We start from the raw sequence: 22,540 nt of genomic DNA on the forward strand, positions 1-22,540 counted from the left end.
TTCTCCTGTTTTTTCATGAATTCCTATCAGTCTTATGTTATTTTTCTTTGTATCGTCTAGAAGTTGTTGGACTGATTTCGCATGATCCCTTACTGTTTTTAAGAGACCTCTTTTTTCACGGTCACTGACTGCGATCCTATCTTCTATATCTGAAATTCTATCTTCGCAATCTTTTATTCTGTTGCGTACACTTTCAATAGAGTTTTTAATCTCCTGGATATCTACTTGAATCTGTTTTATGGATTCCATTTCTTTCCTCTGTTGGGCATTCATTGTTTCCATGTCTTTCTTATGCTGAGTCTTCATGGCTTCTATCACAGTCTTGAGCTCATCTATTTTTTTCTCAGTTTCTGCTCTAGAGTCTCGAATCATGACTTCTATTTTGCTCATCATCTCTCTGGCTAGCTGGGAAATTATTTCTGATTTGAATTTTTCTAGAGCCTGATTGATCAATTTTGTTACCTCCTGTGCTATGGGTCCAGGGAGTCCTGTTGGTTCACTATCAGACTTTTCATCCTCATTTGTCCTACTATTTGCTATTGGTGAACTGGATATTTGTTTTTGTGTCTTGCTTAAGTGTTTTCTCATTTTTATTTTTATTGTTGGGTTGTCCTTCTTTAATTTCTGGGTATTACTTAAATCTTCCTAATATAGTTGCGTTTTAGCTTTTGAGTTTCTAATGACTCATAGACATTCTCGTTTTCATAATATCAGAGAAAACAACTCTTTAAATCAATCACCACTCTTTGTCCCAATTGATACATTCAGCAGCCCAATAGGATCAGGCACAGCTTGCCAACTGACCACTTATGGTAGTCATTAATGTATCACCTTTAACTCATGTGAATTAGATTAATTTCAAGAAGCAGCTCATAGTATGTTTGCAGTGAATATTCTTTTCAATATGGCATCTTTACCATTTAGGATGGGGGGTTCGACTTAGAACAAGAGGATTAGATAAGTGAAAGAATTAGAGCAGGTTTGAAGTGAATCCAGAGGTTGTAGAATTACCTTACTATCTTTACAAAGCTATTAAGTTCAGGGGGGATAGAGAGAGTGCAGGAATAAGGACAGGAATATATCCCCTTAACAGTAACAGGCGCTTGCCTTCCCTTGAAGGTACAGAGCCATGAGTGAGGTAAAATGACTGGAGAAAAGAACATAAAGAGAAACCCCTCCTAAAAAGAAAAAATAATAAAAGAAGAAGTCTGAGTTAGGGCAGGAGCCAGAATAAAAAGGGAGATGAGGGATAATATGGTGGAGCAAGAGACTGAGTTGGAGAGAGGACAGAAAAATGAAAGAAATTTTAGGGTGGAATGAGGAAAAAAAAAGAGAGAGAGAGAGAGAGAGAGAGAAAGAATTTGAAGGGCCTCTTTCAGACTGTCTCTGTTCTCATATTATACCACATGTACAGCCATATGCAGAACCGAATCCCCTGGTCTCAGCTAGCCAATGGCAGTTCCCCACGACTGAGACTGAAATCAGTCCACAAGGCCTAACTTGAGTTTCCCAACCCTCAGGGTTGAACTCCACTCAGTTCTATTACAGGTTTCCCCTGCCCTTTCTTTAAAGATGTTCAAAGTTGGGAGCTCAGAAAACTACCCTTCATGTGAACCTATGCCTCTGCAGAGTTGGTCTAAGGACTGGCCCAATCAGGAGGTTTGAGAATGGGGGGGGGCCGTGGGGGTGTTTCAAGGGCGCCTGTGGCTACCTTCCTTACTGGGTCTGTTGTCGCACAGTCCGGGAGGTCGCGCACCCACCGGGTGATCTCAGGCAGGCAGGCAGCTGAAGAGACCCCCTCCAGGGTCCTTGGGTCCTTACTGGGTCTGTTGTTGCGCAGTCCGGGAGGTCGCACACCCGCCGGGTGATCTCAGGCAGGCAGGCAGCTGAAGAGACCCCCTCCGGGGTCCTTGGGTCCTTACTGGGTCTGTTGTTGTGAAGTCCAGGAGGTCCCCCATTCCCTATCTAATAGTAAATGTTTTTAATAAAATTTTCAAATGGCTCTAATTGCACGTTATTTTGTACCTTGACTTAAGTGCTTTTATATTTCAGAATATTGCTTTTTTTTTTTTTTTGGTATCCGGGATTAAACTGAGGACCTTATCCTTGCAAGGCAGGTGCAGTGCATGCCACTGAGCTAAATCCCTGGCTCTCATTTGCATTTGTTAATCTCTTTCACATACATTTGATCTCTACATGAAGTAAAATTAGATGACGATATGGACTGAGATTTTATTTGCTCTGTCTCCTTGATGTAAAAGGAATCAAGTAAGAGAAAAAAACAGATTCCTGCTGGGCTTGGTGGCCCATGCTATGCCCCAGTATTTAGGGAGGCTGAGGTAGACAGACTGCAGTCTCATTCAGGCATTTAGGGAGGTCCTGTGAAGATTACAGGGGATGGGACTGGGGATATAGCTTAGTGGTAGAGTGCCCCCTGGATTTGATCTCTCAATGCCATTAAAATAACAATTCCTTTACTTCGTTAGAATAGCCCTCCTCCCATGTCACATCTTCCATGAATCAGCAAGGCCTCATCATGATAACACAGCTTTGCCCCTGACATTTTCAATTTAGTATCATTTGTTAGGACCACAATCATTTCACTTACCTTTTTCAGTATCCTTTCTCATGCTGATGTTTCTTAGTTGCTAAATTTCACAGTTAATACTTGTCTCTCAAGTTTAGCATGACCTTATACTTTTCTATAGTGTCATGAATTCCAAAATACTGAGCCTCTGTCCTTGACCAACTAGATCTTTTTCTATATTCTCATGCAGTAGGAAGAGGTCACAAACCCTAATGACTACAGGTAATGGGCAAGTAATATGGATGTACTATGTCAGGAGTTAAAAGAAACTGGATTGGACAAGTATCATTCTAAAGAAAACAGTTAAAATTAGTTTCAGTAACTGTGTCAAATATTCTGGTTTAATAGCTTTCACATACTAAGAAGTTTATGTGAAATAACTTGATTTTTTTAATGACTGGCAACAATTTCCAATCTTAAAAAATACTATTGTGTGGGTTCAAAAAATTAATGTTGACTGGATATGTCCACGGGCCAGCTTTCTATTCTGCAAAAGATTACTTTTGTTATCTAACAAAACTTTGGGAACACTTAGCTCTAATCTAAAAAAAAAAAAAAAAAAAAAAAAAAAATAAAAAAAAAAAAAAAAAAAGAAAGAAAGAAAAGAAAATGAGGAATAAGCCTACTTGTTTTTTGGTTTTCTTTTCTTTTTGTTTTTTTTGGAACTGGCAATCGAACTTGGACCCTTGTGCTTATGAGACAGGCGGCAAAACCACTGAGCTAAATCCCTGGCCCTTATCTCTCACTTTCTATTCCAAATATTCTATTTTCTCTAGTTTGAATGCAAAAGCAGACAGAAAGTTAACAGAAGCATAAAGAAAAAATACCCTTAGTGCTTCTATATGAGGAACAAAATGAGAATAAAATGGCAAAATAATTTTTTAGTTTTGTGGTGCTAGGGCCAAACCCCCTGACCTTTTTATTTATTTTTTTGTTTTGTTTTGTTTTTTGAGACAGGGTCTCACTATGTAGTTGAGACTGACCTGGAACTCACTATGTAGCACAGGCTGGTCTCAAACTCACGGCAATCCTCCTGCCTCAGCCTCCCAAGTGCTGGGATTACAGGCGTGTGCCACCACACCTGGCTTAACTTTATTTTTGAGATCAGGTGTTTCTATATTGCTGAAACTAGCCTCGAATTTGGGATCCTCTTGCTTCAGCTACTCAAACAGGAATTACAGGCATTTGCCACCACATCCTTCTTGAAAGCTGGTTAAAATGGTTTTAGAAGGTAATAAAGTGAGGCTGGAGAATATACTTCAGAAACAGAAGATATTCTTAGCATGCTCAAGGCTCTGGGTTCAATTCCTACCATTACAAAAACAAAACAAAACTGAAAAGAAATCTGCTTGAAAGAAAAAAGCTTTTTAAAACTTTAAGGTAAGTTTAAATTACTATGAAGCAATAGTTTTCAAATCCATATGGTAGGGATAAAGATAACATTTTGCAAAAATGTAAATTCTGGAGATAGTAGTAAAGAAATTTAATGTGTGAACAAAAAATGAGAAATAATAGTATCAAAGGAGAAATTTAAAAATTAAGAATCCTAAAAAGAAAAGAAAAAGAAATGGAGGTTGTTCTGAAAGTCAAAATAGATACACTTGAATATATATAAGTATAAGCTTTTCACATCATAGGCAGCAAAGCTGCAGGATACAAGATCAATACACAAAAATCAGTCTTATTCAATGAATAATCAGAAAAAATTATGAAATCTATTTGATTTATAAGAACATCAAAAGAGTAAAATGTTTAGAAATATATTTAACCAAGAGTTTTATACAGAAAACTGTAAAACATTGTTTAAAGAAATTAAAGATGACTTAAGCAAACAGAAAGACATCCCATATTCACAGATTTGATGATAATACTCCATAAACTGGTCTACAGATTTAATACCATTCCTGCTAAAATTCTAGTTGGATTTTTTTCTTTTAAATTTAAATTGAACTTATTGGTACATTCTAGGTATACAGTACAGTTACATTCATTACTGGGATCTTGCACCTTTACATAACAGGCCTTTTTTTTAGTTGAAAAAAATAGAACATAAAAGTCACATGCAATTGCAAAAAATCATAGATAGCTCAATAACTTTAAGAAAAAGAACAAAGTTGAATGACTCATATTTCTTAATTTACAAATAACATAATCCTTGTCTGATACCAACATAAAAGGATAAACATAAAGACCAATGGAAGACAAGTACTAAACCAGAAAGAAAAAAACCCATACATCTGTGGTCAAATTATTTTTGACAAAGATACCAAAATTACACAGTGGAGAAAGAGGAGTCTTCTTATAAAAGATATTTGGGGCCAGGTGTGGTGGTGCACACCTATAATCCCAGCACTTGGGAGGTGAAGGCAGAAGGATTACTATGAGTTCAACGTCAGCCTGGGCTACATAGCAAGTTCACAGCCAGCCTCAATTACATAGTGAGACCCTGTCTCAAAAAAAAAAAAAAAAAAAAAAAAAAAAAAAGAAGGGGAAAAAAAAAAAAAAAAAAAAAAAAAAAAAAAAAAAGGTAGGTGGATAAATAGATATGCATAATGAAAGGATGCAGTTAGACCCTTACCTTGTACCACACAGAAAAATTAAAATTGATAAAATACCTAAATATAAGAGTTAAACCTACAAGGTTCCTTAGATGAAAACATGTCTGTGATTTTGGCAAAGGTTTCATAGTTATGAGCCAAAAGTATAAATAACAAAAGAAAAGTGATAATCTGGACTTCAATATTAAAAACTTTTGTATACCAAGGGCCACTATTAAAAGAGTAAAAAGACAATCCATAGAATGGGAAAATATATGTGCAAGTCAAGTATCTAACTCAGGTATGGTATCTAGTCTATGTAAATAACTCTTACAACTCAACTGCAAAGCAAACAACCTAATTTAAAAATTGGGCAAAGGGGGCAGGGGATTTAGCTCAGTGGTTCTGCTGCCTGCTTGGCAAGTGCAAGGACCCGAGTTAGATTCCCAGTACCAAAAAAAAAAAAAAAAAAAAAAAAAAAAAAAAAAAAAAATTGGGCAAAGGGGAACAGGCAAAGCTGAATGGTAGAGCACATGCTTTGTTTGCATGAGGCCTCAGACTCAGATTCAACCCCTAACACTACCAACAAAATAATCACATAAATAAATAAAAATTAGCATCTGGGATGAGGATGGGGCTCAGTGGTAAAGGTCTATTTTTATACCTCTATCTCTATATCTACATCTATATATGTATTTTAAATTTTGCTAAATTGCCCAGGCTGGGCTTGAACCTGTGATCATAGGCATGCCTCACCTAGCCTGGGTACAGTATATGGTAAAAACTCTTGCCTAGGATGTGTCAGGTCCTGGGTTGATCTACATAGCAAGCATAAGAAAAAAAAAATGGCAAAAGACTTGAATGAATATTTCTTCAAAGAAGATATATGAATGGCCAACAGGACACAAAAAGATACTCAATATTAGTGATTAGGGAAATGTAAATCAAAAGCACAATAAGCTTGCCTAGGAGGTGTGAGGGCTGGATTTGATCCCCAGCATTGCAAAATAAGCAAACAAAAACCCTCAATGAGAGATATCAATGCACAGAAAGAGAGGGAGAGGAGGGAGGGAAGGAAAGAAAAGAGAGAAAGGAGGGAGGAGTATACAGTGTTGGTGAGGATATGGAGAAATTTAAACTCTTGTGTATTGCTGATAGAAACATGAAAAGGTGCAGCTGTTGTGGAAAACCATTTGGCAATCCCTCAGAAAGCTAAAACAATTACCATATGACTCAGCAGTTCCACATCTAGGTACATAAGAGAAAAAAATAAAAACACATGCTTAGCAAAGACCTGTGCTGCCTGAATCTTTTTAGCAGCATCATGTAGTCACAACAGCCACATGTTCTTCAACAGAGGAATGGATAAACAAATGCATCCTTACAACTGCCTATTACTCCACTATAAAAAAGGATAAGATACTGACACATGCTACTCCATAGCTAAACTTGAAAATAGGCTAAGAAGCCAGACACTAAAGGCCACATATTTTGTGATTCTATGTATAAGAAATATCCAGACTAGGTGAATCCATAGAGACAGAAAACAGCTTCATTGCTCCAGGGCCTGCAGGCTGTAGAGAACCAGAGAGACTGTTTAATAGTCATGGGGTTTTCTTTTGGGGTGATGAGAAAGTTCCAAACTAGAAGTGATAATGACTGTACAACACTGTGAACATATCAAATGCCACTAAAACATACACTCTGGTGCATCTTATTACCACAACAAAAGTTACTTTTTAAGATTTTTATTTTTATTGTTTTGGCACCGGAGATCAAACTCCAGCCCTTGAGCTGGCACTCACTGCGCTAAACCCCTAGCCCAATGCAAGTTATTTTTTTAATTAAGAAAAACCTTTATATGACAAAACATAGTATCAGGAGAGGCAACGGAAGAATAAAACTGTTATAAAAGTAATTTATAAAAAGTTAATCTGAGGGCCGGAGAATTAGCTCAGTGGTGCCGCCAACTGCTTCGCAAGTGCAAGGTCCTGAGTTCAATCCCCAAACCAAAAAAAAAAGTCTGAACTATTAAAAAAGATTCAATACAAATATATAGGACAAATCTACAAAGTTCTCAGGCTAAGTTATTAAAACTTATGGACAGAGTAGATACCAGAAAATGACTATAATAACATTTCTCACATAAAAAACACAGCCTAGCTGGACACAGTGGTCTGCAACCACAGTCCCAGCTCCTGGGAGGTTAAGTCAGGAGGATCATCTGGGCCCAGCAGTTTGAGGCCAGTTTGGGCAACATAGCAAGACCCTATCTCAACAAAACAAAACAAACAAAAAACAAAAAAGATAAAATAAAAAATAAAGATGGGCCACTAGAAAGGAAGTACTTATTAAAACATCTTTCAAGAAGCATTCTATTCCACATTCTTTGATAAAACATAAAAATCAAGGGGCCAGGTCACAGAAGAATGAATCATCTATTCTAAAAAACACTCAGATAATATACTGTATAACAGCACTAAAAAGCAAGTCAAGTATGTTGACTTAGTAATTTCATTAGAACTAGACTTTTATTTTATTTTTTTCTGTACCAGGGACTTGAACCCAGAGCCTCGGAAGGCTAAGCAAGCACTCTATCATTCAGCCACATCCCTAACCCATTTTATTTTTATTTTGAGCAGGGTCTTGCTAAATTTTTCAGGCCAGCCTTGAATTTGCAGTATTCCTCAACCTCCCAAGTAGTTGTTATTACAGCAGTGCACCACAACATCAGCAGGACTAAACTTCTTGTTTTTTCAATAGTGGGACCTGAACTCAGGGCCTTCACAATGAGCAACATCCAGCCCTTTTTTATTTATTAAGATTTTTTGCAGTACCAGGGACTGAAATCAGGACCTTGTGCTTATGAGGCAGGGTCAGGGCCCCTGAGCTAAATCCCTGGCCCCACTTTTTTTATTTTTCACTTTGAGACAGGGTGTTGCTAAATTGCCCAGGCTGGGCTTGAATTTGTGATCCTTCTGCCTCAGCCTCTCAGAGTACTGGGATTACAGGCGTGCACCACCACTTCTGACTAGGACTGTATTTTTATTTTATTTTTAATTTTTTTGCACTTCAATAATTTTATTGAAAGGTATATCCCTTAGTATCAAACATAATGGTTTTCTCCTTTTAATTGTCATGACATCTTTTTTTTTAAATTATTTCCTATGCTTCCTACTTTGAATGTTCTTTTTAAAATATATTCCTGGAGGGTGGGGGTGGAATATAAATATATATATATATATTTATATTCCACCCCCACCCTCCAGGAATATATTTTAAAAAGAACATTCAAAGTAGGAAGCATAGGAAATAATTTAAAAAAAAAGATGTCATGACAATTAAAAGGAGAAAATATAAAGTGATCTAGATCATTAATGAGAGTAAAACAAGTAAACTATTATTGCATGTATGTATATATTTAAAATTGTAAGTAAATAACTAATAAAACAGTATGTAAAAAATAATGTTAAAGCAAATAAAAGATAGCACATGTATTGATTTCAATTCTAGTACATTTATAATACATAGTACATATATAATACATATAATAAAGAATTTAGAGCAAAAATTTTAAACTCATGACTCTTTTCAATATTGTGAAGTGATAATTTGAGACATTATTTTCAATTATATTCTTTACCCCCAAATAGGTAGCCTCATAAATAAGACAATAAAAAATTTTATAAGATAAATGTAAGTTTAGAAGAAAATATTAAAAGACCAAAGTAAGACATTTTATTTTGATAGTCTTTTACTACAAATTTCTTCTTGAACTAAATGTTTCCAAGACAATTTCCCAAACAGGATTTTGAAGTTTTTCTGTTTGTTTTGTTTTTTTGTACTGGGAATTGAACTCAGGACCTTGGGCTTGCCAGGAAGGCGCAGTACCACTGAGCTAAATCATTGGCCCTGCTAACAGTATTTTGAAAAAAAGATTTATTTTTTTTTACTACATTTAAAAAGTTAATCACATTCTTTCAAGTAAAAATATTTTCATGCAATACTTTAATCAAAATATCAAAAAGCAATATTCATTTATATGTAGAAATGTGATGAACTGTTATAAAAATCCTGAATAAATACACAAATACTAACATGCCCAGTTCTCAACCTGTGTAGAAGTAACTGCCTACACACTGCTCTGAACAGCTGGTGCCATAAAAGCCATCATAAACACCAAAGACAATCCAGAGCCATCACATATTCTGTCTGTTCAGACTAAGACAGGAAGAAGTCACAGAAAGGAGGAATGAAAGGCACAGGTGAAGGGAGCTAGTCTACGGGGCCCTTCGCTGTTCTAAATTCTCTCTGCTACCAAAATTTCTTACTCCTCCTGAGAATCCACCAATAGACAGCTATGCAGATTAGGAGGGATTATCCACTATCGAAATCAATAACTCTAAATAATTAAGTACAATACTTTATTACACAATACTCTGAATTTGTTCAATTGCTTCACTTTTCTCCATTTAACTGAAGCAAGCTGCAAGTCAAAGGAGGAGGCAGTACTGAGCCACTCACTACTGCAGTTCCTCCCAGAATGCTCCATTTTTCCAAACTTCTAATCAAAGTTCCCAACTATTTAGTCTAAAAAAGTACATCTTTTCTCAACAAATTTTAAATTAATAAGAAATAATAGCATTTTTAAAAATCAACTCACCTGAAATTTATTAACACTGGAGAACAGTGTTCTTTAAAGTAATCTATTCAAAATTGAATTTTAACATTATCTTACTTTTTTTTTACACTGATTTCACTATACGATCATTACAAAGTATAACAATGAAAACCTTACTTTGCCCTTGTATACAAACATTACAGTTAAAGAAGTTTTTTTAGCAAATATTCATTAATTGACTTACTTTGCTTCAATTTGTGGAAATCACCAACTCTATCCTTGGTGGCTTGCTTTAGTATATCCATTTGGATTCTGGGTTCACTCTCCAAGTTTGAGCCAGGATTTACATGCTGAAGAGGATTGGAAGGGTTTTGTTTTGAAGTACCCAGGTTACCATCATGGTTTACATGTGAATCTGTGGCATAAAAACATCAAATTAAAATAACTTTTTTTTAAAGGTAGTATTAGGGATTGAACCCGGGACCTTCAAACTGAGCTACATCCCCAGTCCTTTTTCTGAATTTTTATCTTGTGCCAGGGTCTCAGTAAGTGATTAAGTTGCCCCAGCTGGCTTGAACTTTTGATCTTCTGGCCCCTGCCCTCCTCAGTGCTGCAGAACAGGTGTGTACCACCATGCCTGGAAGAACGTAATTCTTTTACAGAAGAATTTCATAAGACTTAAAATGCTAAAAAACACAGATATCTGAAATGATCTTGTGAGTTTTTTAAAGCTATAATTTCTTTTTATTAAATATTGTTAACAATATGCTATTAGCTGTGGGAGTTTGCTAATCATTATCAAGTGAGAATTGCCACTGTTTTAAAAACTATTCACCAAAGAGATACACAGTAGAACTCAGAGATTAATATAGCAATGACATGTGATGGCATATGCCTGTAATTTCAGCCACTCAAAAAGCTAGGACAAGAAGACTACAAGTTCAAGGCTAACCTAGGAAACAGAGCAAAACAAAAAGGTAAATAGCAATTATACCCATGTCTTCACCTCTCTGCAAAGTCCGTACTGCTCTCAGAAACCTGTAAGTCAGCTTCATCTAATAAAGACTAAGAACTGTTAGTTGTGGATTCTTTCATAGCAGCAACTCCTTAACCTCGCTTTCCTTCACCCCATCTTGATTTAGATCCTTATTACTATTAACTTTGGAATCAGAAACTTCCCGAGCCACTGATGTCTACATCTTTTCTTTCCATCATCTCCCCAAGAAGGTCCTTTCAATCGTATCAGCTCTTATTTTAGAACATTTCTGTAAAATCAAACAGGTGCCCTGTATTAATCAAACACACTCATAAGTATGGGTTTAATGTAGGATATTATAGCAGGTGTATATGTAAGACAACTGAACACATTTTGGAGAAACAGTTCAGAGTGGCATAATAAATATTTCTTTTGCTTTCAAGAAAAACTATCGTAACACATGAAACAAAGTGCAGTTTTGGATGATTCCTCCCTGAGTTTTACCAGTCATTTGAAATACATAACATTAAAAAATAAATACTAGCCTGGCGTGATGGCACACTCCTATAATACCAGAACTCAGGAAGACGAGGCAGGAGGATTGCTACCAGTCTGAGGCTAGATTGGGCTATGCAGTCAGTTCAAGGCCAACCTAAACTACAAAGAGAGAACTGTCGCAAAAATAAACAAACCAAACCAAACCAACCAACAAATAAAGTTATTTCACTGTGCTGCTAAATGACATATTTTAGCCACTAGATGACAGTATAGAAGTAAAAATGGGCATGCTGACTCATACCCGTAATTTCAGTACTCTATAAGACTGAAGATTGTAAATTCAAGCCCACCCTGGGCAACTTAGTGACTCAGTGATACCCTCTCTCAAAATAAAAAAAGAGCTGGGAATGCAGCTCAGTATAAAGGTCCCAGGTTCAATATCCAGTGACACAAACAAACAAACAAACACACACACACAAACATGACCAGTAAACTGGTTTTAAAGCATAATGTTAGGAATAAGACTTCATACCTGGACCCATATTTGGGGAGAGAGGTTGTCCAGTTGGAAGATGGGAGATTGTCTGATGATTTTCATGTTGAGAAACTAAAACAGGGGGCTTCCTTAAAGCTGTAAGAAAAAATACATCCATTGTATTCCCACTGATATTATGATTTGTATAAACCAATATCATGGATCTATTTACATTATACTAACCCTATGATGCTCATTCTAATCCTGTAAACTTTAGAGTTGATATATTAACTAACTCACTTATGGTTACTAATTGATATACTGTACCATTCAACACAGATTTTGGTGATCAATAAATCTTACCAGAATATAACAAGTTCTGTGACAGCACAAACTCTGCCTTGTTCACTGCTGTATCCTTAAAACATAGAATAGTGCCTGGCACATAATAGAGACTCCCAGTGATTTGACAATATATACTTAAATTAATCTTTTTAGATCCAGTGATTTCCAACAGTGAGACCTTTTTATACAGGTAGTATAAATAAAAATTGACATTTATAGGTTAGGTAAAACAGTAACATTATGCTACCTTTAGTTCCTCAGATTTAAAATAAAGCCTCAATATGACTACTCCAATAATTTGAGATTTTATTACGAAGATGGAAAATTTGTTTTGTGCAAAGTTCTTTACTAACAAAGAGACACATACCTTAGAGTAGGGGCAGTATTTTCTCTTAAGAATTGAAGCCAACAGGGAAAAAGCTGAGTTTTTACTCATTACCACTGACTCTATTATATCCTGAGCAGGTGAACATGACAGAAAGGCAGAAAATAAACCAGAAAACAACAGAGAAAGAAAACATCATGTACAATCTCTCTTCCCTTTGCCCTTAGGATGCAACATGAGATGCCAGTGGGATCACATAAAGGGAGGGCTCACTGCTCAGAGGAGTGCTGCCAGGAGAGCCCCTCAACCACGAGCAGTAAATAAACCTTCACTGCTCTAGGCCACTGTAATCTGAAGTGTGAACACAGTCTAGTCAATCCTCATTGGTATACCTGAGTTATTTTTACAATCCTCAAACTTATTTCAATGATTGTATTTTCATTTATTAATACATAGCTTCCACACCTAAGTAGCAAAAAGTGTGAAATTCACTCTAAGAGAGAATACTACTCAAGTTTACAGAAAGTTGAGGTTTTCCATGTCTCACTTTGTTCCCATTACCTTGTTCCTACTTTTATCTGCAATGTGTAACACACACTTTGGCACATAAAACAGCTAAAGAACAATCAATTAAAATCTCAGAGGAATGGAACTTGACAGGTTTAACAAAACAACTTTTATCTGCTTACAAACTCTGAGGATACTAAGCATTGACAGAAATACTTAGGAAAAGAAGTCAGTCATAATGTACAAATTTGCTGATCATAGCCGGCCTCTCTACTATAAAATCAGAAAACAGACAGGTGCTTCCATTACAAAATAAGTGATCATTCATGTCCTTAGCTTTATATAATAATGGTTCCTACTTAAAAATTGGGTGATTATTGCAGGAAAAACTATGACTTAGTTATGTAAAACAAAGCTGGATTCAAAAAGGTCTTTATAAAACACCCACATTGGTTTAGAAATGCTGTAGCAGTGACAGAATAGTAGTATACAGGCCTTATAACCCTCATAGGGTAGTTTTCCTCTTACTGATTGACTGAGGCCAGGTCTCGCTATGCAGTTCAGGTTAGCCCTGAACTTGTTATATAGCCCAGGCTGGCTTTAAACTGGTGATCTTCCTTCGTTAAGACTCCGGAGTAGTCAGAATTACTAGCATGTGCTGCCACATCTGCTTGGATCTTTCTTTATAGACACACAGTTATCTAATGTTTCCTCTATAAGAATAAGAAAAAAAACCAGCTATCTTTGTATGCCAATATGGCTTAGCATCGCCATTTTAATGAGCATATATCATATATTATAGATGCAACAAATTTAATGAACACTATTGTATCTTTTATGTGGTTTCCAATTTCTCATTATAAACAGTTTTATGATGTACATTCTTGCAATTACATAATAAATTCTTAGATTAATTTAAAAGTCAATAGTTATGCATACTTTTCAAATAAATCAAGAGAAACCAAATAATAAATGTTAAGTTTAAAGAGAATAATAAGAGTGCGTGGGAAAATTAGACATGGTAAAGACTACAAAAATTATAGCAATGATTTATGATATTAAAGCAGGTTTTTTTGTTTTTTGGTTAAGACAGGGTCTCACTATGTAGTTGAGGCTGACCTGGAACTCACTATGTAGCCCAGGCTGGTCTCAAACTCATAGCAATCCTCCTGCCTCAGCCTCCCGAGTGCTGGGATTATAGGTGTGCGCCACCATGCCTGGCAACTTATTTTTTTAGGATGGAAAATAAAGAAGAAATGGACAGATTTCTAGATACACATGAATTACCAAAGCTGATTAGAGAAGATATAAAAATTCTAAATAAACCAATATCACTCAATGAAATTGAAGATGTAATTTAAAAACTACCAACAGCCAGGCATGGTGGTGCATGCTGATTTCAAACGTTTAGCATCCTCCTGCCTCAGCCTCCCGAGTGCTAGGATTATAGGTATGCACTACCATGCCTGGCTTAAAGCAGTTTTAACTCTGTATTTTACCTTAGTTCTTTTTGTTAAGAACCAACTACATATATGTATGTGTGTGTGAAAAAAAATATATGCATATGTCAACAGAGAATAGCAAGCTGCTATCAGAAAATATGATCAGGCCGAGGATGGTTGGTGCACATTTGTAATCCCAGTGCTCGGGAGGCTGAGGAAGAGGACTGGTGTGAGTTTGAGGCCAGCCTGAACTAGAGAGCAAGACCCTGTCTCAAAAGAACAAAAACAAAATCAAAAAAGAAAATATGATACCTAGGCTTCTATGGGCTGGAGATGTAGCTCAGTGATACAGTGCTTGCCTAGCATGCACAACCCCTGGATTTAATGCCTAGCACTGTAACACCTACCACCACCACTACCACCAGCAAGAACGACAAAAAACTACATTGATAAATTATACTTTTTTTTTTTTGTTTGAGACAGGGTCTCACTATATAGTCAAGACTGACCTGGAACTCACTATGTAGCCCAGGCTGGTCTCGAACTCACAGTGATCCTCTTGCCTCAACCTCCCGAGTGCTGGAATTACTGGGATTACAGGCATGCGCCACCACGCCCGGCTAAATTATACATTATTGATTAAATCATCATTAAGGAAAAGTACCAAAGATAAAATAACAAACCCCATGTATTACAAAGACAAAATGCAAGACATCAGTCATTAAAGTACACAGGGTTCTTTTCTTTGTGGTGCTTGGGATCAAGCCCAGGGCCTCCTGCATGCTAGGCAAGCATTCTACCACTGAGCTATATATCCCCAGCCCACACTCAGTTTTATCAGACTACTGTTTTTGCATTCTTTATAAAAAAAGAAATTATCAGTGTAGAAATTGGACCACTCAGCAGAACACGGCCCTCAAAAGTTGAGACTCAGCAGTGAACAGAAGATCATGTTATGACACTATGAAGCCACTATCCTTGCTGAGAAAAGAACAGTAAATTTAACTAAAAAGACACAATATGTATATGACTTTAGTAAGCTCCTAATTCTTCTAAGCCTCAACCCTCCCCTGAAAAGTAAAGATAATGCTATTTACCCTGCATAAGCAATGTGGGGATTGAAAATACTTGCCTATAGATGATACAAGCCTAGTAAACAGAAAATGCTCAAAGGGCCGGTGGTTTAGCTAAGTGGCACCATTCCTGCCTCGCAAGCGCAAAGTCCTGAGTTCAACCCCCAGCCTGGGGGCATGGAGCTCAATACATACTGCATCATTCAGAGTTAGCAAAGTGAAGTGTTTACCCTTAGAATGATCCAAGGCTCAGCTTAAGGAAAAAAAGAAGAACATTCAGACAAACCTTTTGGCCCTAATCAATTTATTGAGCCCCCTGATAACATAGTTAACTTAATCTAGGAGTCCTAAAAAACAGATTTACATAGATTTTGAAAGACTCAAAAAAATTTGGTCAGCAAATGACCATATTAAAGAAATCCCAGAAAGTGAAGACCAGAGTTGTGTGTGCCTGTGATCCAGCTTCAAGGGAAATTGAGGAAGGAGAATCAGAACTTCAAAACCAGTACAGGCAACAGAAGCATCATAGTGAGACCCTATCTCAAACAAAACAAAACAAAACATGCCCCCCAAAACAAACTCAAAGAAAGAGATAAAATATTAATCCTTCTGAAGCCTGAATGGACCATCTCCAAAAAATACATGTCTACAAAGACTTTTTTTTTAATATTGAACCCAGGGGCATGCTACCACTGAGCTACATCCCAAACACTAACTCTCTTTCCCTCCCTCACTCTGTCTCTCTCCTTCTCTCTTTCTTCCTTCCTTATTTCCTTCCTTTCCATTCTTCCCCGCCCCTTTCTTAAATTTTAAGATAGGAGCTCACTAAACTGCTCAGGCTGGCTTTGAACTTGGGATCTTTCTGCTTAAGTTTCCAGAGTAGACAGGAACACAGTTATGCACCACCATGCCCCACTATACAGACTGTTAAAAGAACGTTCTCATGACTGGTAAGACTTGGTTAATGAACTAAGGTTCCTTTAAACTTAGACATTTATTTAATTTAAAATAGGGCCACAGGGCAGGGGATTTAGCTCAGTGGTGCTGTGGCCTGCCTCACAAGCACAAGGTCATGAGTTCAATCCCTGATACCAGAAAAAAAAAAAAAAGACCACCACAGACTTCCACCGCTAGCAATAATATAAGTATTGGACTTATTCCTCCACCCTAAAAATATTAATATGCACAAATTAAATGATGCAATTATTTGCAAGGATGAGACAATGAGAAGTACAAGAGTATGACACCCTTGAGATAAGGGATGCATGTGTAATTTGGGTGAGAAGAGGAGGCAGAAATCATCAGAATTTAGGCAGCCAAGGTATCTAGAATTTGTAGAACAGAGTTATAATGGAAAGTGCTACGTAGCATAAAAAGGGCACAGAAATCTGCATAGGAATTTCCCTTTGCGTCTTTAGAGTCAGGCTACTATGCACAGGGTGAGACTTTACAGGACCTACCACTTGCTGAGGGCCAGGAGCTGAGATGAAGTAATTGGATGCAGCACTGGAGACACCGGATCTCTCCTCAACCACAGTAGAAAAACTTCCACAAGCATCCAGAGCATTTGGGCAAGATATTGTCAGCCTGTGCTTTGGGAATAGGAACCACACTCTAGACCTAAGGGTCGAGCAATAAGACTAAAACCGAAACAAAGCATAACACTGAAACATAAAAAAGTCTGATGGAATAAAGATCTTCCTCAGGACAAGAGACTCAGGACAAGAGAGGATCACTTGAGACCAGAGTTCAACACCAGCCTGGCCAATATAGTGAGATTATTTCTCAAAGAAAAGAGAGAAAAAATAAAGGATGAAATAAAAATATTTTCAAATAAATGAAAGTTGAAAATATTTGTTTCTTGAAGCCAGGAATTTTAAGAAATGCTAAAGGAAGTTCTTTGGACTGAAAGGAAATGATAAGACAGGAACTTAAATCTACAGAAAGGAATAATGAACATCAAAATGGTCAATATAGCCAGGTGTGCTGGTGCATGGCTGTCACCTCAGCATTTGGGAGATGAGGCAGGGGTGCTACTGCAAGTTCATTGCCAGCCTAGGCTGCATACTGAATTTAAGGCCATACTGCACTACATTGTGAGAATGTTTTTCAAAAAATGAAAAAACAAACAAAAATCCCGCAAAAGGTAAATCTGCAGTAAATATAACAGACACCCGAACTATCCCTTCATTTTTTTTTTTTTTTGGTATTTGTTTGTTTGTTTGTTTGTTTGTATTGAACTCAGGACCTTATACTTGCAAGGCAGGCAGTGGCCTCACTGAGCTAAATCCCTGGTCCCCCTCCCCTTCATTTTTAAAAATTATTTTTTTATTTTAAGACAGGGTATCACTAAATTGCTCAGTCTGGGCTTTAATTTGTGATCTTCTTGCTTTAGCTTCCCAGAGTGATAAGGTTATATGGATATGCTTCCTACTCAGGACTATTTAAAGCAGAAACAATCATAAAAATGCCAGGGGTTTTAGCTGGGTGTGGTGGTGACACCTGTAATTCCAGCACTAGTGAGGATAAGGTGGAAGGATCTCTGTGAGTTTGAGGCCAGCCTGGACTATACAGTGAGAACCTATCTCAAAACAAACACAAGGCCACCCCCCAAAGCTAGGTTTTAAAATAGAAGTAAAATATATTACAGTAGCACACAGTATGAATCAAGGTAAATGGGAGTTATACCTTTATAATGATGTAACATTTTACACAAAGTGGTATAGTATAATTTCTAAATAGACCACAAGTAAAGGGTGCACACTGCAATCCTTAGAATAATCAGTAAAACACAATACGGTACTTTAGAAGTATAGCTTTAAAAAGTAAGAGAAGGGTCAGGGATTTAGCTCAGAGATGTAGCACCTGCCTCACAAGGTCATGACTTCAATCCCCAGTACCAAAAAAAAAAAAAGATGAGAGAAATCAGCACCAATTAAACCCTCAAACCCACTCTGAGACCTAACCATCCTGTTCTCTTAGGATGGCATTTCCTGGTTCAAGACCCTATTTTTATTTCTTTTTGCAAGTGTAGTTAATATCTTCATAAAATATGACAATGAAATGCCTTTCAATTATAAACCAAATGTACCACTGGTTCATACGATTTGATTCTTCTGTTGCAAGGACCTGACAACTTTTTCTTAAAGGGCCAGACTGGGTATTTTAGGTGTGTGGGCCACAGTCAACCTTGCTGTTCTAACACACAAGCAGTCATGGTGATACATAAACTAAGGAGCATGGCTATGTTAAAATAAAATTTGCTTTGTTAGAGATGACTAGAGGGATTTAGCTCAGTGGTGCCATCGCCTGCCTCACAAGTGCAAGGTCTCGAGTTTGATCCCCAGTAGGAAGAAAAAAAAAAAAAGACGATGAGACTGTAGTTGCCCAATCTCAGTTTTGAGATGACTAAGGGAAAACATTAATTATAAGACTGGTTTGCTAAAATGTTTAATATATTTTTATAAATTTAATAATATTTCCTCTAAGAGTGCTTTCAGGAAAAAAATCTTAATTAAAAAATAAAAATGATTTTTCTCCTCTCAAATATCGTTATAATTACTTCTCTTTAACTTTTAAAAACCTTGTATTGAGGTTCACAACAAAACTGAATAGAAGGTACAGAGATTTGTCACCTACCTACACACACACAGCCTCTTCCCACTATCAACTTCTCCCTTCACACTGGTACATTTGTTACAACCAATGAACTTGTATTAACACATCATAATCACCCAAATGTCAACACTTCTACTGCATATTCTTGGTATTCTACAGGGTTAGACAAATGTTGGGCTGGGTTCAGTGGTTCCGGCACCTGCCTTGCAAGCACAAGGACCTGAGTTCAATCCCCAGTACCACCCCCCCAAAAAAAAACCCTGCAAGTAGACAAATGTGTAATGAATGACACACATCTATTTTTCCCACTCCCCTAAAACATTCTGTGCTGTGTATTTATTCATACCTCTTTCCTTACCACCCATCTCTGCCAACCAGTAAGCCGTATGTGTATCTTTTTTTTTTTTTTTTTTCGGTACGGGGGATTGAACTGGGGACCTTGCACTTGCAAGGTAGGTGAAGTGCTACTGAGCTAAATCCCCGGGCCCTTGCTGGGATTTTGATCAGCATATTGGTTGGCTTTTCATTGCTGGGACACAATACAAGACACCTACAACTTAAAGGTGGACAAGTTTATTTTGACTCTGGGAGAGGTTTAACTTGTTATATGGTTTCAGAGGGTTCAGTTGAATGCTGGCTGGCTCCAAGGCAGGTACATTATGATAGAGGTGCATGGTGAAGCGAAGCTGTTCAGTTCAGGCTGGCAGGAAGCAGGTGTTCAGTTAAGAAGCAGAGAAGGGGACAAAAACAGTGAGGAAATACCCAAGGTCAAACCTCCATGGCTAACTGGATACCAGAAGTGTGCTCTACTAATTCCTGGGTGACTCTCAAGCCAATCAGAATGACAATCCAGCTTAACTCTCCCTATCAATTTAACTTGGGAAGAACTGATTATCTTCACAATATTGAGTCTAACTATGAACCTGGAATATCTTGTTCCTTCTACAGATACTGTATTTAGTTTTTAAAATTTATATGAGTATTTCATTTAGAGGGTGCTAATGTAAATGATATCATGTATTCAATTTGAAATTCTGCATGAGACCAGCTTGAAACCACACTGAGCAGGCTTTAAAATATTATTAAATTGGCTTATAATTTGGCTATTGATTAAATTGTGAGCCTGTCCTAAGCCTATGTGACTTGCTAGATGAGCCTTTGGCTGGAGTGAGGAAACAGAGCTCCTTATGGCAATGGCCACACTTGAGATCTCAATGACTGATAAGATTGTGATGTCTCTGACAGCAAGATGACACTGCAGCTGAGGATTTATGGTTCTTGTGCAGCCATTCTCCCAAATCAAACATTAGCTGAAGATAACACAGGTATCTCATTAACTATGACGTGTCCTTCACAAAAATACACTGTTCCCCCTTTTACAAGCCTGCCTCATCAGTGCCTTAGCCCACTGTTCCTTACATCTGCCTTTATGCCCCCTGCTATGTTGTGTAGTCAATAAATACTGACAAATTTGGAACTTGCGGTCTTAGCCAGGAAGAGCTAAACTCAGGTCCTGGCCCTCCGTTTATGAAAATCTATTGTCTCTTGCATTACTTTCTCTTTGTCTGGCTTATTCATCCTCCACTGTACCCTTAGTCAGATGGTCAGGTACACCTGGATAAAATCCACTTGGTCATTGTTGGTATACAGGAACTGCTTACGAGTTTTTTCTTGCTGAGAGTTATTTTAAAAAATTATTAGTACATATTTATTAGTACATGTGACTCACACATAGTGCTCACACTGATCATAGGGAATTTGTACAGGTACATAATATATCTTAATTTCTTTTTTTCCATTCCACTCCCCTCCCTTCAACCCATCTTCCCCTCCCCACCGAGAACTGTTTCCATTTTTCCTTACATTGTTTTTAAAATACCTTTTCTCTTTCTTCCCTCCCCTACTCCCTTCTTGTTCCCCTTCCCATTTGAACATGCTTTTTCTACGTCCCATTATCTATCCTCTATTTTACTCCTTGTTTATGCTTAGGGATTTTAATACAAAAGAAACAATGTAGTATTTAAACATATATATTTTATTTATTTCATTTAAAATTATAATCTCAAGTTGCATCTGTTACCTACAAATGACTCAATTTTATCCTTCTTTATGGCAGAGTAGTACTCCATTGTACATAATTACATTTGATTTATCAGTTCATCTGCTGATGGGCATATGAGCTGTTTTCAAGATTTAGCTATTATAAATTGTGCTGCTATAAACATAGGTATGCATGTATCAGTGTGGTATGATGCTTTTTAACTCTTGGGAAGATGACTAGAAGGGGGATAGCTGGGTCAAATAGAATCTCTAGTTTTAGCTTCTTGAGGAATTTCCATACTGATTTCCATAGTGGTTGTACCAAATCCCAGCAACAGTGGGTTCTATTTTTCCCCACAGCCTTGCCAGCATTTGTTCTGGCTGATTTCTTGATGATAAACATTCTTTTGCAGTGAGATGGAATCTAGTGTTGTTCTAATTCACATTTCTTGAATGACCAATGATGCTTAACCTTTTTTTTATATATTTATTTGCCGTTTGTACTTCATCTGAGAAGTGTCTGCTCATTTGAGATTCATTTTTGGACTGGGTCTTTGTTTTTGAGATAAGGTCTCACTATGTAGCCCAGGTTGGACTTGAATTTGCCACAATAATCTTGCCTCAGCCACTTGAGGACTAGGATTATAGGCATGTGCCACTATGCCTGATTTGGATTGGGTCTTTATTTATTTATTTACTGATTGATTAATTTGATTGGAGACAGGGTCTCACTGTGCAGTTCAGACTGGATTTGGACTATGTCGCCCAGGCTGGCCTTGAACTCACAGCAATTCTCCTGCCTCAGCCTCTTGAGTGGTAGGATTACAAGTGTGCAACACCATGCCCAGGGTGGACTGGGTCTTTAACTTTGGGGATCTGATATTTTGAGTTCATTATGCATTCCAGATGTTAGTCCTTTGTCTGAGAAGTAGCTGGTAAAAATTTTTTTCCCATTCTTTGAATTGTCCCTTCACTCTGTTAGTGGTTTCTTTGGCTACACAAAAGCTTTTTACAGTGGGCCCTTGATTTACAAACTCAGTTTGTTTTCAAGGACTGACTATAATTAAAATTGGTCAACTGAAGGCTCAGGCTCCTCAACACAGCCTTCAAAATCTCTCTTCTGTACACAGGCAAATCTCAGTACTCCTTAGAGAGACAATGGCCCAGGATTTCTCAATTAACCCCACACAGGAGAGGGTGTCATAAGGTTTCCTTCCAGAACTCTTTGAGGGTTAAATCTGTGTCTGAGGCCATCTGGAAGAACAAGCAGCCAGCATTCAAGTCTTAACTCAAGACTCTATTCACAAGTTAAAATTAAAATTCTGGGCATAACACAAGTTGTTTGTATGTCAGGCCAGTTATAACTTGAGGGTTCACTGTGACTTCATGTGATCCCATTTGATTCTTTGTAGTGTTTCCTGTGTGAATGCCATTTTGTTCATAGAGTCTTTGCCTACACTTACATCTTTGAGAGTTTTATTTGTTTGTATGTATGT

At 37.2% G+C, this 22,540-nt stretch overlaps 1 protein-coding gene across 1 annotated transcript in view; it reads right to left on the minus strand.

The window, feature by feature from the left end:
* The window catches only part of Golm2 (golgi membrane protein 2), a 117,770-nt gene that overhangs the window by 25,288 nt on the left and 69,942 nt on the right, over positions 1-22,540 (minus strand). The window contains exons 8-9 of the mRNA XM_010624863.3: positions 11,752-11,850; positions 9,990-10,160 (exon numbers count right to left, since the gene is read on the minus strand). Of these exons, the coding sequence (XP_010623165.1) occupies positions 9,990-10,160; positions 11,752-11,850 (270 nt within the window). The remainder of the gene's footprint in view (positions 1-9,989; positions 10,161-11,751; positions 11,851-22,540) is intronic.

Source organism: Fukomys damarensis, unplaced genomic scaffold (genome assembly GCF_012274545.1).
Source record: "Fukomys damarensis isolate Sample0158 unplaced genomic scaffold, DMR_v1.0_HiC HiC_scaffold_17, whole genome shotgun sequence".
NCBI lineage: Eukaryota > Metazoa > Chordata > Mammalia > Rodentia > Bathyergidae > Fukomys > Fukomys damarensis.